Source organism: Ranitomeya imitator, chromosome 1 (genome assembly GCF_032444005.1).
Source record: "Ranitomeya imitator isolate aRanImi1 chromosome 1, aRanImi1.pri, whole genome shotgun sequence".
Classification (NCBI taxonomy): Eukaryota; Metazoa; Chordata; class Amphibia; order Anura; family Dendrobatidae; genus Ranitomeya; species Ranitomeya imitator.
In genome coordinates this window covers 100,042,829-100,060,239 of record NC_091282.1, presented here as the reverse complement: position 1 = coordinate 100,060,239, position 17,411 = coordinate 100,042,829, and the positions used below count along the sequence as shown (strand labels likewise).

The following is a 17,411-nucleotide window of genomic DNA, read 5'->3' as shown; positions in this document are numbered from 1 at the left end:
TTTTTTTTCTTTGCACTGTGTTTTGCCTTTTTTTTCCCCTAGACATTTGGGTGGTTCAGGACACAGGTGTAGCAATGGACATTAAAGGTCTGTCTTCATGTGTGGATCAGCTCACGCCAAGAGTACAAAGTATTCAAGACTTTGTGGTTCAGAATTCTATGTTAGAATCGAGAATTCCTATTCCTGATTTGTTTTTTGGAGATAGAACTAAATTTCTGAGTTTCAAAAATAATTGTAAACTATTTCTGGCTTTGAAACCTCGCTCCTCTGGTGACCCAGTTCAACAAGTTAGGATCGTTATTTCTTTTTTGCGTGGCGACCCTCAGGACTGGGCATTTTCTCTTGCGTCAGGAGATCCTGCATTAAGTAATATCGATGCATTTTTCCTGGCGCTCGGATTGCTGTACGATGAGCCTAATTCTGTGGATCAGGCAGAGAAGAATTTGCTGGCTCTGTGTCAGGGTCAGGATGAAATAGAGGTATATTGTCAGAAATTTAGAAAGTGGTCCGTACTCACTCAGTGGAATGAAGGTGCGCTCGCAGCTATTTTCAGAAAAGGTCTCTCTGAAGCCCTTAAGGATGTCATGGTGGGATTTCCTATGCCTGCTGGTCTGAATGAGTCTATGTCTTTGGCCATTCAGATCGGTCGACGCTTGCGCGAGCGTAAATCTGTGCACCATTTGGCGGTATTACCTGAGCTTAAACCTGAGCCTATGCAGTGCGATAGGACTTTGACCAGAGTTGAACGGCAAGAACACAGACGTCTGAATGGGCTGTGTTTCTACTGTGGTGATTCCACTCATGCTATCTCTGATTGTCCTAAGCGCACTAAGCGGTTCGCTAGGTCTGCCACCATTGGTACGGTACAGTCAAAATTTCTTCTGTCTGTTACCTTGATCTGCTCTTTGTCATCGTATTCTGTCATGGCATTTGTGGACTCAGGCGCTGCTCTGAATTTGATGGACTTGGAGTATGCTAGGCGTTGTGGGTTTTTCTTGGAGCCCTTGCAGTGTCCTATTCCATTGAGAGGAATTGATGCTACGCCTTTGGCCAAGAATAAGCCTCAGTACTGGACCCAGCTGACCATGTGCATGGCTCCTGCACATCAGGAGGTTATTCGCTTTCTGGTGTTGCATAATCTGCATGATGTGGTCGTGTTGGGGTTGCCATGGCTACAAGTCCATAATCCAGTATTAGATTGGAAATCCATGTCTGTGTCCAGCTGGGGTTGTCAGGGGGTACATGGTGATGTCCCATTTCTGACTATTTCGTCATCCACCCCTTCTGAGGTTCCTGAGTTCTTGTCTGATTACCGGGATTTATTTGATGAGCCCAAGTCCGACACCCTACCTCCGCATAGGGATTGTGATTGTGCTATCGATTTGATTCCTGGTAGTAAATTCCCAAAAGGTCGACTGTTTAATTTATCTGTGCCTGAGCACGCCGCTATGCGGAGTTATGTGAAGGAGTCTTTGGAGAAGGGGCATATTCGCCCGTCATCGTCGCCATTAGGAGCAGGGTTCTTTTTTGTAGCCAAGAAGGATGGTTCACTGAGACCTTGTATAGATTACCGCCTTCTAAATAAGATCACGGTTAAATTTCAGTACCCCTTGCCATTGTTATCTGATTTGTTTGCTCGGAATAAGGGGGCTAGTTGGTTCACCAAGATAGATCTTCGTGGTGCGTATAATCTTGTGCGTATTAAGCGAGGCGATGAGTGGAAAACTGCATTTAATACGCCTGAGGGCCATTTTGAGTATCTAGTAATGCCATTCGGACTTGCCAATGCTCCATCAGTGTTTCAGTCCTTTATGCATGACATCTTCCGAGAGTACCTGGATAAATTCCTGATTGTGTACTTAGATGACATTTTGATCTTCTCGGATGATTGGGAGTCTCATGTGAAGCAGGTCAGAACGGTGTTTCAGGTCCTGCGTGCTAATTCTTTGTTTGTGAAGGGATCAAAGTGTCTCTTTGGTGTTCAGAAGGTTTCATTTTTGGGGTTCATCTTTTCCCCTTCTACTATCGAGATGGACCCTGTTAAGGTCCAAGCCATCCATAATTGGACTCAGCCGACATCTCTGAAAAGTCTGCAAAAGTTCCTGGACTTTGCTAATTTTTATTGTCGCTTCATCTGCAATTTTTCTAGTATTGCTAAACCATTGACCGATTTGACCAAGAAAGGTGCTGATTTGGTCAATTGGTCTTCTGCTGCGGTGAAAGCTTTTAAAGAGTTGAAGCGTCGTTTTTCTTCTGCCCCTGTGTTGTGTCAACCAGATGTTTCGCTTCCGTTCCAGGTCGAGGTTGATGCTTCTGAGATTGGAGCAGGGGCTGTTTTGTCGCAGAGAAGTTCTGGTTGCTCGGTGATGAAACCATGCGCCTTCTTTTCCAGGAAGTTTTCGCCTGCTGAGCGAAATTATGATGTGGGCAATCGAGAGTTGCTGGCCATGAAGTGGGCATTCGAGGAGTGGCGTCATTGGCTTGAAGGAGCTAAGCATCGCGTGGTGGTCTTGACTGATCATAAGAACTTGACTTATCTCGAGTCCGCCAAGCGGTTGAATCCTAGACAAGCTCGTTGGTCGTTGTTTTTTGCCCGTTTTGACTTTGTGATTTCATACCTTCCGGGCTCTAAAAATGTGAAGGCGGATGCTCTGTCTAGGAGTTTTGTGCCCGACTCTCCGGGTGTATCTGAGCCGGCGGGTATCCTCAAAGAGGGAGTAATTGTGTCTGCCATCTCCCCTGATTTGCGGCGGGTGCTGCAAAAATTTCAGGCTAATAAACCTGATCGTTGCCCAGCGGAGAAACTGTTTGTCCCTGACAGGTGGACGAATAAAGTTATCTCTGAGGTTCATTGTTCGGTGTTGGCTGGTCATCCTGGAATCTTTGGTACCAGAGAGTTAGTGGCTAGATCCTTTTGGTGGCCATCTCTGTCGCGGGATGTGCGTACTTTTGTGCAGTCCTGTGGGATTTGTGCTCGGGCTAAGCCCTGCTGTTCTCGTGCCAGTGGGTTGCTTTTGCCCTTGCCGGTCCCGAAGAGGCCTTGGACACATATCTCTATGGATTTTATTTCAGATCTTCCCGTCTCTCAAAAGATGTCAGTCATTTGGGTGGTCTGTGATCGCTTCTCTAAGATGGTCCATTTGGTACCCTTGTCTAAATTGCCTTCCTCCTCTGATTTGGTTTTTCCAGCATGTGGTTCGTTTACATGGCATTCCAGAGAATATAGTTTCTGACAGAGGTTCCCAGTTTGTTTCGAGGTTTTGGCGAGCCTTTTGTGGTAGGATGGGCATTGACTTGTCTTTTTCCTCGGCTTTCCATCCTCAGACTAATGGCCAGACCGAACGAACCAATCAGACCTTGGAAACATATCTGAGATGCTTTGTTTCTGCTGATCAGGATGACTGGGTGTCCTTTTTGCCTTTGGCTCAGTTCGCCCTTAATAATCGGGCCAGCTCGGCTACCTTGGTTTCACCGTTTTTCTGCAACTCTGGGTTCCATCCTCGTTTCTCTTCAGGGCAGGTTGAGTCTTCGGACTGTCCTGGTGTGGATATTGTGGTGGACAGGTTGCAGCAGATTTGGACTCATGTAGTAGACAATTTGACTTTGTCCCAGGAGAAGGCTCAACGTTTCGCTAATCGCAGACGCTGTGTGGGTCCCCGACTTCGGGTTGGGGACTTGGTTTGGTTATCTTCTCGTCGTATTCCTATGAAGGTTTCCTCTCCTAAGTTTAAACCTCGTTTTATTGGTCCGTATAGGATTTCTGAGGTTCTTAATCCTGTGTCTTTTCGTCTGACCCTTCCAGATTCTTTTTCCATACATAACGTATTCCATAGGTCATTGTTGCGGAGATACGTGGCACCTATGGTTCCATCTGTTGATCCTCCTGCCCCGGTTTTGGTGGAGGGGGAGTTGGAGTATATTGTGGAGAATATTTTGGATTCTCGTGTTTCAAGGCGGAAACTCCAGTATCTGGTTAAGTGGAAGGGTTATGCTCAGGAAGATAATTCCTGGGTCTTTGCCTCTGATATCCATGCTCCCGATCTTGTTCATGCCTTTCATATGGCTCATCCTGGTCGTCCTGGGAGCTCTGGTGAGGGTTCGGTGACCCCTCCTCAAGGGGGGGGTACTGTTGTGAATTCTGTGGCAGAGCTCCCTCCTGTGGTCACAAGTGGTACTTCGGCTGGTTCTCTCTGTGAGCTTCCGTTGGTGGAGGAAAGTGGTACTGCGGCTTCTGAGTTTCCTTCCTCAGGTGATGTGGTGAAGTCGTTAGGTGCTGCTCTATTTAACTCCACCTAGTGCTTTGATCCTGGCCTCCAGTCAATGTTCTAGTATTGGACCTGTTTCCTCCTGGATCGTTCCTGTGGCCTGCTGCTCTGCATAGCTAAGTTCCTCTTTGCTATTTGTTTGCTGTTTTTTTCTGTCCAGCTTGTCATTTTGTTTTTTACTGCTTGCTGGAAGCTCTGGGACGCAGAGGGTGTACCTCCGTGTCGTTAGTTCGGTACGGAGGGTCTTTTTGCCCCCTTTGCGTGGTTTTTGTAGGGTTTTGTGTTGACCGCAAAGTTACCTTTCCTATCCTCGCTCTGTTCAGAAAGTTGGGCCTCACTTTGCTAAATCTATTTCATCTCTACGTTTGTCTTTTCATCTTAACTCACAGTCATTATATGTGGGGGCTGCCTTTTCCTTTGGGGTATTTCTCTGAGGCAAGGTAGGCTTATTTTCTATCTTCAGGCTAGCTAGTTTCTCAGGCCGTGCCGAGTTGCATAGGGAGCGTTAGGCGCAATCCACGGCTGCCTTTAGTGTGGTCGGAGAGGATTAGGGATTGCGGTCAACAGAGTTCCCACGTCTCAGAGCTCGTTCTTGTTTTTTGGGTTATTGTCAGGTCACTGTATGTGCGCTGACCTCTATGTCCATTGTGGTACTGAATTACCTTTCATAACATACGTGTATTTTACAGATTTCTAGCTACATTCTCAGCATTGCACCATAATCTACATGTTATATAACTATGGTACTCTTTATAATGCAAGCGTCAAATGACATATGACAAACGAGACACCTAGAAACCCAAAAATCCTTTATGTATAGGGACATATTCTAATTTCCTGCTATATTATACACATAACTACACCAGCTACTGGTTCTCTATCTACCATACATTTCTATTAATACCTACCTATCGTTCTTCTGCCCTCTTTCTATAGAAATTAGTTAGTAAATTGCATTATTCCTATAAGTGGACAATTTCACCCAGTAACCCAAATGCAGATTTTCCTGTTTTTTTTTTCTATATAAATTACAGACCTACAGTTTGATTTTTACAGTAACTTGTTAAACAGCTCCCCCATCTGGATAAAATATGTAACTACAGCTATAAAAAAAAAATAGTAAAAATATACTGCAAAGTGGTTACAATAGGTCTACATATAACAAAAAAAAATACCGTAAAAATAACCAAAACCTTCAGCAACAGAAGACAAATCAGATTTGGCAGCAGTTTGCAATGTGACAAGCTGTCGTTTGTGGGATAACTGAGCTCCGTGTCAACTTTCCAACAAGTAAAATAATAATTATTTTATGTATATGGCGCCAATATATTCCGCACTACTTTACAATTAAGCAGGGACATATACAGACAAGAAAGACATCACAAGCTACAACCTGTAAGGAAATAGGGGGACACAATAGGCAGAACGTGCTTGTCAGCCAATATCGACGTGCAGTTATTAAGTGCTACTGGGTGCATGGAGGATGTGGAGACAGATGAATAGGAGGGATCTAATGAAAACCTAGAAAGAGGGAACAGGAAAAAGCCATTATAGTGAATTGAGGTGATAGGTCTGTGTAAAGAAATGTGTCTTTAAAGCACCCTTTAAAATGTGGGCCTCGGTATTAATAAGACCATGCGGCGAAGTGCATTCCAGAAAACTGACGCAGCACGAGAGAAGTCTAAGAAAAGGAAATGCGAGATTCGGTTTATGGAGGATGTTAGTCTTAGATCAGTTGCAGCATGGACAGCACAGGTAGGGTGATAGGCATGAAGGAGGAGATATAGGGTGTTGCCGAAATGTGGAGATCTTTGCGGGTCAGAGAGATATGTTTCTATTGTATTCTTCTCACTGTCTAATCCAATTGGAGTAATAGCTAATATAAAATATAACTTATTAATCTAATTAAAATATAAGAATACTTTTTTATTGATTAAAAATAGTTACGACTACAAAAGATTCAAGGACAAACTAATAAGAGATGAGAAATTGTACATTTCCTATGGTGTGCTAATGTATTTATATCCAGTGATCTAATACGAACAATATGGCATCCTATAAAATTTTTGTTGATGGTAATTAGCCCTAATTATACTACTTTAGAAAAATTCAGCCCACAAAATGATAGTGGAGCTGAAAAAAGCAGGCAAACCAATAAGATTGACTAGATGATTAAAATATTGCCCTGGGAATTCACTAAGGTGTCGTCATATGAATCCACTTGCCAACACTGACATATTACTAATAACTATATAAAATATATACATATAGCACAGTGCCCTAAGAATCTGTAGCGGATGGGCAACCAGTGCAATGACTGGCACCAGGTGGGGGCATCGGTGTAGCAGCTGGAAATATGATCCTGGCTGTCGCATTCAGCACAGATTGGAGAGGAGAAAGTCTGGTCAGAGGAAGACCGATCAGTACAGAGTTGCAGTAGTACAGACGAGAATGAAGGAGAGCGACTAAGAGTTTTTGCAGTTTCAAAGTTGAGAAAAGGTTGGATTTGGGGGATGATTTTAAGACACAGGCAATATGAGCGAGTGATTAGATAGGGAATTAAAAAGCATAAAAAGTGCTTCAACCCTTTAAATCGAAGAAATGTCAAATGTATTATAACATTATTATAATGACCGCTTCGGATTCATGTCACTCTCCGGCCTAAACTCCAATTACCCGAGTCTTACAGATGGATAATAGACAACAGGCTGGGACGCAGCGAGCAGCAGGTAAGACTTTAAGAGCATATTGCTATATTCACTATAGCAACTGGTTCCGAGGGGAAGAAATATATTCATTACATATGAAATTGAGTCTGCACTCTAAACTAGCTTGGGACCGTCACCGCAGGACTTGAAAATAACTTTCAGGCGAAAAGAAGGTAAAAGCCAATTACTTAATAGCAAGGATATTAGGAAAACGAGGGAGATGGGTGGGGGAGGGGATACGGCTGGCGCAGAGTTTCGCTCTACCCCTTGATATAATGATTGGGATTTACGTTGCACTTCATTTCAACCGTCAAGTCACGGAAAACCATTTCAAAACTAATTTAAAAAGCAGCTGAATAGAATATTTAATACTTGGTAAAAAAAAAAAAAAAAAAGGTTTATACTGCGCGACTCTTCGTTTTCAATTATTTAAGAGGATGACAAATTAACGAATGATGGCGGCTTTCGCGTGTCAGGACGGCTATTACACTTTTTTCTTATATAACGAATGCTTCTACCTGACAAGCAATCTACACGAGGCAAATAAGCAGTCGGAAGGAATAACGCAATGCCCTTCAACAAATGATGCCGGATCCGTCAGTAATGCGCTGCGGGAAGGCAGATCTCTCGTGGGCTGACGCAGTTACAGAGGATCGCAGTGTATGAGATAACGCACCGCTTTCCTCATTAACCCCTCGCCTCTGCAGCCAATCTTCGTTTTTACTCTTGCATTTTTCCTTTGCTGTTTAGTGGGATGGACTGTAGCTTTGAATGACTCACACTACCATATAAATGTAATGAAAAAAAATTGCAAGTGGGGCAAAAAGTAGAAAAGAATGTAACTCCACCATTGATTTTGGAGGTTTCACGGTCTTCACTGTATGGTAAAAATGAATTGGCAGGACGATTCTCCAGGCCAGGACGGTCACGGCAATACCAGACATGCACAGATTTTTTTTCTTTTTAAAGAGGTTACCCAAGACTTTTACTATTTTTGCATATGGGGCTAAAAAATAACAGGTAGTAAGTTGCTAACTACCTGCCTGTTCTGCACGGGGACCACCTCTTCCAGCACGGGCGGTGACTATCCTGCTTCATTTCACCTCCAGTCAGCAAAGCAAGTCATTTTCTTCCATTCTGCTGTCGAAGGGGCGTAACTGCCAACGTCTTGCTAATTAACAGCCGGCTCCCCGCAGTTAGACAGCGGGGAGCCAGTGGTAAATTAGGATGATATCGGCAGTGACTCTTAAACAAGAGATCAGAGCAGAGGAGTAGCAGCTGCTCTGTCTACATGAGGTCAGCGGATAATACAGAAACGTCGGCATGCGTGGTCTGTGTCCCCTCTGAAATGCAAGAGATCGGCACTGGGCAGAAGTTATCAATTACCTTATACTGCAGAGCATGAGTTTTCAGCAGAGGAGGGGCACTGAGATGTGGGCATGAGAAAATGGCACTTGTGATATAGTGCAGTGATTTTCACAGTGGGTCTTCATACTGTATGAGATCTGTGTCAGCACAGAATGACTGCTCAAACTAAGCACAGGTACGCGGTGCACCCTTGGTGTGGCCAAACTGTTAAGCGCACCTTCCCACCTGCTTGTTTTACATATATCTCCGCCCTTCTCTGGCTCTATAAAGCCAAACATGTCAATCAAATTAGTGGGGTGGAGATAGAGGGAAAACAAGTAGGTGGGAAAATGCACTTAAAGGTTTGGCCACACCAAGGGTGCACCGAGTGCCTGCACTGTGCTGTCAGACTCCTTTTAAAAGGAGACTTTGAGCCCCCATATAGAGGCTTTGACACTGATCCAAATACCCAGATGCAATTTTGCAGTCCCATTGACTTTGAGGAAGAAGATCAGTAATGCAAGACGTGGCTCACACAGTGCACCCAAAACTACAGTAGTTAAGGATATAAAATTACTAATATATTTTGGTTCAGTATAATCTTGTACAAAACCCGTAATTTAAAAACAAACGTAAGTAATGTATTCAGCTAAAATCCGTATTGATCAAGGCAAGTCAGCTGCCAGTTCACTTAGGGATCAGATTACAGCTGCCTATTAATGTCTATGGAAAGGGGAGAAAGAAGAGGGAGGCATGGAATAAAAGTGAGAAAACATCTGGCAAGCGGACCCCAAAAGTCAGGATCATTAACTGCTGGAACATGTGCAAGCGGCTCAGCAAATGATCACTCCGTTCTGCCTGGCAGGATGATAAGTAATAATGAGGTTGGCAGATAGGGACATTTTTGGGGGCCTCATTTATATTTTGTGTAATATGATTTACAATGTATTTTACTTTCTGTGTTGGATGCAGAAATTCATATAAAAAATGCACTAAACAAACACTGCAAACATTCATGAGGCACAAAATGACAGCAGATGCCAAACAAGTGGGCGGGAAAGCAAGAAAACCATAGTGCTGCTTGCGGGAATATTGGGAGTGATGTCTTCAGCAGAAATCCACAGGTTATAAAGCACGACTTCACAGCAGCGGCCGCACAAGTACGGCTCACATAGAGTAGAATAGATGGAAAGAAATGGCGTGATATATGGTGGGCTGCTAAGAAGTGCTTACCCCACTCCCTTAATTACATGCAAATCAGGCCAATTAACAGGCAAGAGCAGCGTTATCATGGAACTTTCCTGAGACGGATTAAGCCGTATGTGAGATTAGGAAATATATAACCAAAATGAGATTTTCATTTTACTTTATCACTGACCCAAGTGAGCGGAGAGCATCGTCATAGCAGGAAAAGATAATACAAAAAAAAAGTTATCATACTTTTAGACTATAAAAAATAATCATCGGAAAATAAAATATGGAAAAAAGTAATTCTGCAATAATTTAGTCCATTTTGTGTGACTCCTAAATAAGGATACAATACGCATCTGTGTAAGATAAGAGAGGAACTGTAAAGCTTCTAACTAAAAAAATACAAAAGAAAACAAAAACATAAAAAGCAAAATACAAGCATCACTGGAGTCAGGGATCTTCATACTGGTAAAGACTATACCATATTATATACCATACTATGTGCTGTGGAAAAGAAAACTGTATAAAATGCTGGACTAAGATATGTATCAGTCACTTGTCCAAGGGCCCTTTCATATGGGATTCAGGCGTATGCTCAGAGAGGGGGAGCCAGACTATAATAACACAGACGGCGTCACCGAGTGTTTGGTTGTGCGCCATTTTCAGTTCAATACGCCTACTAGAGGAGGACAGCTAGTGTAGTCTACAAAGTCTTGGTGTCCATCTCCAGCATGTGATTAATGAATACATGAACTCTAATATTGCTGCAAACGTTAAAAATGTAAGGTAGCTGTTTAACATTTTTTGACCAAAAAGTACAAAAGCCATCCAACCAAGCCAAGCCAAGCCAAGCCAAGGTTTTAAAAAAGGTTGTCCACTACTAGGACAAGCCCTTCCTAAACTAAATGTTTAGCCCTGATAAAATAATAAAGTCTATTCTCACCTTCCGTGCCGGCGACATTCCCGCGGTGTATACACTCGCTCTCCACTCCTCCTCGTGCGGTCGTTGTGACACCGGCACCCAAACAGTGCTGGCGTCACTGTCCCCGCCTTCATACGAACCGAACATGAAGAGGAAACCAGGGATGAAGCTGATCGCAGACTTCCTCTTCATGTGCCCTTCGTACAAAGGTGTAGATAGTGACGTCAGCACTGATTGGGCGCCGGGCATCATGTGTCATTCCACCGCAACACAGCCACGGGACCGCGAGTGTCGACACCGCTGGAAGGGAGCCAGCACAGGAGGCGAGTATAGGCTTTATTACTTTATCGGGGCCGAACATTTAGTTTAATATGTTTAAGAACGGGTTGTCCTAGTAGTGGAAACCTCTTTAATCATGAGCTACGTCTGGCTGTCCTTTCAGTTCCTCAGTTCAGATAAGGCCTGGTTTGGCACAAGGATCCCATAGCGTGAGACCTGTCAATCACTTCTTGCAGCGCTGGCTGTGGGGAGTATCAGACTAGTCTCATTTCCAAATATGGTCCCCAGCCGAATTTTTAAAGTATCTTTTCTCTGAAACATTAGAGCGTTTCAGCAAGAAACATACCTATCGGTAATCGCGATCCAGGCTCTGACCCATGCTGCTCGTGGTTTGGGTAGCATGAATCAGTGACAAGTTCTCTTTAAACCTATTGCCCTAGACCGAGACATCAACACTAATTATTCCATAACCCAATACGAATAGTAAAATGAAATTCTGCACAAAGAAGGAGGTGAAAACACGTGTCGTCTGTGAAGATATTTCTTTCCGGAGACTCTTGAGAACACGTTTATTATTTTATCACACTTCCGCACGTGTGGAGGACACCGGCCTGTGAAATCCCCACTCAACTCAGCTTCTTTCCACAAATAAATCGGAAGCCGTTTCACATCCTTGAGGAGCTCTTGAAAATGAGCTTAGAGCAATCACTGGAAACGACGAGCCATTCACAGTCATTTTTATGTGATAAACTGTAAATAGTTGTAAGTAAATTAAAGAAACAAAATGTGTAAAGTGGCATTCAGCCGAGGGTGATGGTGAGCGGGCTACAAGGAATACGCTGAAAGAAACGACAGTCACCACGGAGAATGACATTAAATAAGAATGTAGCCACAAGACAGCAGAGTATACAGTGGCTTGTGAAAGTATTCACCCCACTTATTTGGTTTTCTTTTTATTGAGAAACAAACAACAAATAGGATAAAATAACTGAAAATTTCAGTGTGCACAACTATTCACCCCCCAAAAAAGTCAGTACTTTGTGGAGACTCCTTTTTGCGGTATTTACAGGTGTTTTTGATGAATCTCTATGAGCTTTCCACTGGGATTATTTACCATCCCTCAAGGCAAAAATGCTCCAGCTCCTTCAAGTGAGATGATTTCCTCTAGTGAACAGCAATGTCCAAGTCCAACCACAGATTCTCAATTGGATTAACGTCTGGGCTTTCACTAGGAAACTCCAAAACATTTACACGTTTCCCTTTTAAACCACTCAAGTGTTGCTTTTGCAGCATGCTTTGAGTCATTGTCTTGATGGAAGGTGAACCTCCATCCAAGTCTCAAATCACTGACAGACTGAAACAGGTTTTGCTCAAGAATATCCCTGTATTTTGAAGCATCCATCTTCCCCTCGACTAGGACCATTTTCCCTGTCCCTGCTACCGAAAAATGTTCCCACAGCATGATGTTGCCACCACCATGTTTCACTGTGAGAATTGTGTTCTTGAGGTGATGGGCTGTTAGCTTGGCTCCAGACATAGCATTTTCATTGGTGGCCAAAAAGTTCAATTTTGGTTTTATCTTATCACAGCACCTTCCTCCATATATTTGGGGAGTGTCCCATATGACATTAGGCAAATTCAAAACGAGTCTTACAATTTTTGTGTGTAAGTAAATGCTTTTTTCTGCCCACTCTTCCATAAAGGCAACTTCTATGGAGAGTACGGTTTATTGTGGTCGTTTAGGCAGATATTCCAGTGTCTGCTTGGAAACTGCAGCTCCTCCAGGGTTGCCTTCAATCTTCTGTGCTGCCTCTCTGATTAATGCCCTCCTTGCCTAGGCTAAGAGTTTTCGTTGGCGGCCATCTCTTCGCAGGTTTGTTGTGGTAACATATTCTTTCCATTTGATGATAATGGATCTGATGTTGCTCATGGTGCTCCAGTGGATCATCAGAGATTGGGACTTTTTTTTTTTTTTTTTTTAATAACCCAACCCTGACTTGAACTTCTCAACAACTTTGTCCCTGACTTGCTTGGAGATCTCCTTGGTTTGCATGGTGTTTGGTTAGTGATGCCTGGCGTTACATTACAGACCATAGGACTCTTAAGATTGGACACATGTGGACTTCCTTTAATGAAGCACCTGACTTATGAAAGTAATTGCTTGCACATGAAATTTTTAGGGACTTCATAGCAAAAGGGGTGAATACATATGAACATGCCAATTTTTAGTTATTTGATCCCATAAATTTAATTTATGCCTATATTTTTTCCTCACTTCACTAACGTAGACTATTTAGTGCTGATTCATCACACACAAATCAGGTTACAAAAATATTTAAACACAGGTTGCAATGTAACAAAATAGGTTAAAAGCCGAGGGGGTGAATACTTTTGCAAGCCATCACTGTACATCAGTAATACCAACAAAAAATAATAATATTACTACTCCTTAAAGCCATGCACCAATTTATCCATACCAACAGTTACAATACTAAATTTGTGACCCACCTAGAGAAACCTCTTACAAAACCCCTAAATGTTCCAGAACAACCAACATTTGGGAGTGATGTGGCAGAATCCCCCATCCCTTTTGTGGTCTGGTTCATGGGATTGTCCCCCAAAAATTGTGATTGGTCCCAAGTATAAACATAACACAAAACTGATGGCCGTAAAGGTAGTCACTGACTAGCCTTCTAGGTAAAACACACACAATAAGACGCCTCCATGATAGGATTTGGTATTCTCAAAAAATTACAAAATGTGAGAACATTATACAGCCATACATATAAAAGTATACATGTAGCACACAACAATGATACAGGAGGCCTGAGAGGGGACAACCTTGGCACCCATGACCAAGAAGATCACTTCAAAAAACGAAACATATCAAGAGGGGGTTAAGAGTTTTGCTAGTAATCCATGATGTCCTCCTGGCTATAGGAATCAGACGATCGCTCAATGACCAGACAATGGGTACTTTGTAGTATTGGGGCAATGCACAATACATTATGGGATATATCTAACCCCTCATTTAGGATGTGCTTACCGTATATATCTGAAGGTTTCAGACCAGTCTACATTTCTCACCGTATTTGGGATGGCAGCTCTATTACTACTGCTGTGTCTCCAGGGTATAATGTATAGAGCAGAAATGGAGATTCAAGTGGGTGCTGCCAATCAATCACCTGATAGAGAGGAGTACGGTGGCTCATTGTACAGCTCCTCCAGGATAGCGGATACCTAAATCTAAACTACCGTACATGGACAGGAGGCCTGAAAACATTGGCCCATGGGCCGCACCATGCGGCCGCCCTCCCCGGCCCAGTGTCTCAATATAACCTCCATCTGCATCCTCAGAAAGCCAAAAGCGGTGAATATGATGGTGCAGGATGGAGACGCCGCTCCTTTTTATAACATTCAGCATATGTGATAGGGACAGCAGATGCAACGACATCGCGTCTGGTGTGCGGGAACTCTGCACACATCAAAGACCATAACAAAGTGTCGCAACAACGGGGAAGCAAGGCGGGTATGTCAATATATTAATCTATATGTGTAAATGTGTGGGCTCACAGTGCATAAGGGGGCTGTGTGTGGACAAACATATATATATAATCATACTGTATACAGGGATGTAGGGGAGCTGTGAGGACAAACATTGTATATAGGGGGGCTGAGAAAATCATCATATATTGTGAGGGGCTGTGGGGACCATCATACCTTGTGTGTGCTATGAGGTCCATCATATTGTGCTTGGTGCGCTGTGGGGACATCATACAGTGTGTGGCAGGCTATTCAGACCATCATACTGTGCATGGGGAGGGCATGGGGGACCATCATACTTTTTGTGGGGGGTCTATGGGGGCCATCATTCTATATGGGAGGCTGTGTATCGGGGGAGGCTGTGTATGTGGGGCTGTGGGAATCATACTGTGTGGGAGGCTGTGAAGGCCATCATACCATATGTGTGGGGGCTGTGAAAACCATCATACAATGTGTGGGGCGCTGTTAGGAACATCATTATGTGTGTGGGAGACTGTGAGATCCATCACACTGTGTGGGGAGCTGTGGAGACATCATACTGTGTTAGGGGGCTGTGTAGACATCATACTGTGTTAGGGGGCTGTGTAGACATCATACTGTGTTAGGGGGCTGTGGAGACATACTGTGTTAGGGGGCTGTGGAGACATCATACTGTGTTGGGAGGCTGTGTAGACATCATACTGTGTTAGGGGGCTGTGGAGACATCATACTGTGTTAGGGGGCTGTGGAGACATCATACTGTGTTAGGGGGCTGTGGAGACATCATACTGTGTTAGGGGGCTGTGTAGACATCATACTGTGTTAGGGGGCTGTGGAGACAGAATACTGTGTTAGGGGGCTGTGTAGACATATTTATTGTGTTAGAGGGCTGTGGAGACATCATATTTATTGTGTTAGGGGGCTGTGGAGACATCATATTTATTGTGTTAGGGGGCTGTGGAGACATCATATTTATTGTGTGCGTGGGCTGTGGAGACATCATACTGTGTTAGGGGGCTGTGTAGACATCATACTGTGTTAGGGGGCTGTGTAGACATCATACTGTGTTAGGGGGCTGTGGAGACATCATACTGTGTTAGGGGGCTGTGGAGACATCATACTGTGTTAGGGGGCTGTGTAGACATCATACTGTGTTAGGGGGCTGTGGAGACATCATACTGTGTTAGGGGGCTGTGTAGACATCATACTGTTAGGGGGCTGTGTAGACATCATACTGTGTTAGGGGGCTGTGGAGACAGAATACTGTGTTAGGGGGCTGTGTAGACATATTTATTGTGTTAGGGGGCTGTGGAGACATCATATTTATTGTGTTAGGGGGCTGTGGAGACATCATATTTATTGTGTGCGTGGGCTGTGGAGACATCATACTGTGTTAGGGGGCTGTGTAGACATCATACTGTGTTAGGGGGATGTGGAGACATCATACTGTGTTAGGGGGCTGTGTAGACAGAATACTGTGTTAGGGGGCTGTGTAGACATCATACTGTGTTAGGGGGCTGTGGAGACATCATACTGTGTTAGGGGGCTGTGTAGACATCATACTGTGTTAGGGGGCTGTGTAGACATCATACTGTGTTAGGGGGCTGTGGAGACATCATACTGTGTTAGGGGGCTGTGTAGACATCATACTGTTAGGGGGCTGTGTAGACATCATACTGTGTTAGGGGGATGTGGAGACATCATACTGTGTTAGGGGGCTGTGTAGACAGAATACTGTGTTAGGGGGCTGTGTAGACATATTTATTGTGTTAGGGGGCTGTGGAGACATCATATTTATTGTGTGCGTGGGCTGTGGAGACATCATACTGTGTTAGGGGGCTGTGGAGACATCATACTGTGTTGGGGGGCTGTGGAGACATCATATTGTGTTAGGGGGCTGTGTAGACATCATACTGTGTTAGGGGGCTGTGTAGACATCATACTGTGTTAGGGGGCTGTCTAGACATCATACTGTGTTAGGGGGCTGTGGAAACATCATATTTATTGTGTGCGTGGGCTGTGGGGACATCATATTGTGTTAAGGGGCTGTGTAGACATCATACTGTGTTAGGGGGCTGTGTAGAAATTATACTGTGTTAGGGGGCTGTGTAGACATCATATTTATTGTGTGCGTGGGCTGTGGAGACATCATACTGTGTTAGGGGGCTGTGGTGACATTATACTGTGTTAGGGGGCTGTGGAGACATCATACTGTGTTAGGGGGCTGTGTAGACATCATACTGTGTTAGGGGGCTGTGGAGACATCATACTGTGTTAGGGGGCTGTGTAGCCAGAATACTGTGTTAGGGGGCTGTGTGGACATCATACTGTGTTAGGGGGCTGTGGAGACATCATACTGTGTTAGGGGGTTGTGTAGACATCATACTGTGTTAGGGGGCTGTGGAGACATCATACTGTGTTAGGGGGCTGTGTAGCCAGAATACTGTTTCGGTCTTATCTCCGTCCCTCTGCAGTGAAAGGCATTGAGGGAGGACAGATGAGAGGTTGGGTATAGATTTTAACACTCATGATACCTGAGGAGCGACACTGATCGAACACTTTAACTCAACAAGTAAGACCATTACGTGTCGGAGTCGCACTTACATCTTGGAATAGTTTCCTGTCTGCAGCGAGTCTCTTAGAAGACAAGGTCTTGGTCACGTGATAAAAGGTGAGGAGCGCGCGGTGCTGTCTCAGATCATCCTGAACCTTTACTGATTCAATGAGGGTAGGGATCAGCTCCGGCCATTGCTTCGGACAGTCCAGTCGTGCGACCTTAGCGATCAGGACAGCAATCTGGGTGGCAATCTAGAAGACGGACAGACAAACAAGGCAAAATATGGAAAATCCTTTTCCGTTGGGATCCTGATGCAACGTGCGAGCTACTCATCAGTACCACAGTGCACTAACCTGATTTACTGGCTCATTGAAGTTGGTGATGAGTCCTGCGCGCAATGTCGATTTCTCGGCTTCTGAAAGGGCACTGTTAAAGAACAAAAGAAAAACAGAATATCCAAACTTGAGTTGCAGAACGTGAGAGTGCTGCTGTTGGAGAGAGTTATGCCAATAATGCCATCAAATCAACATACGGTATATAGTGCTGTGCTTAAGTCACAGAACACCCCTTACTGAACTACATTTCCAGTCAAAATGGTCATTAAACTGTTATTCTAAATT

The 17,411-nt window shown here is 44.0% G+C and overlaps 1 protein-coding gene across 3 annotated transcripts in view; it reads right to left on the bottom strand.

Moving 5' to 3' along the window:
- Window positions 1-17,411, bottom strand: part of IPO11 (importin 11) — a 628,234-nt gene that overhangs the window by 548,779 nt on the left and 62,044 nt on the right. For all 3 annotated transcript variants that reach the window (XM_069749262.1, XM_069749270.1, XM_069749278.1), the window contains exons 4-5: window positions 17,145-17,217; window positions 16,839-17,042 (exon numbers count right to left, since the gene is read on the bottom strand). In XM_069749262.1, the coding sequence (XP_069605363.1) occupies window positions 16,839-17,042; window positions 17,145-17,217 (277 nt within the window). The remainder of the gene's footprint in view (window positions 1-16,838; window positions 17,043-17,144; window positions 17,218-17,411) is intronic.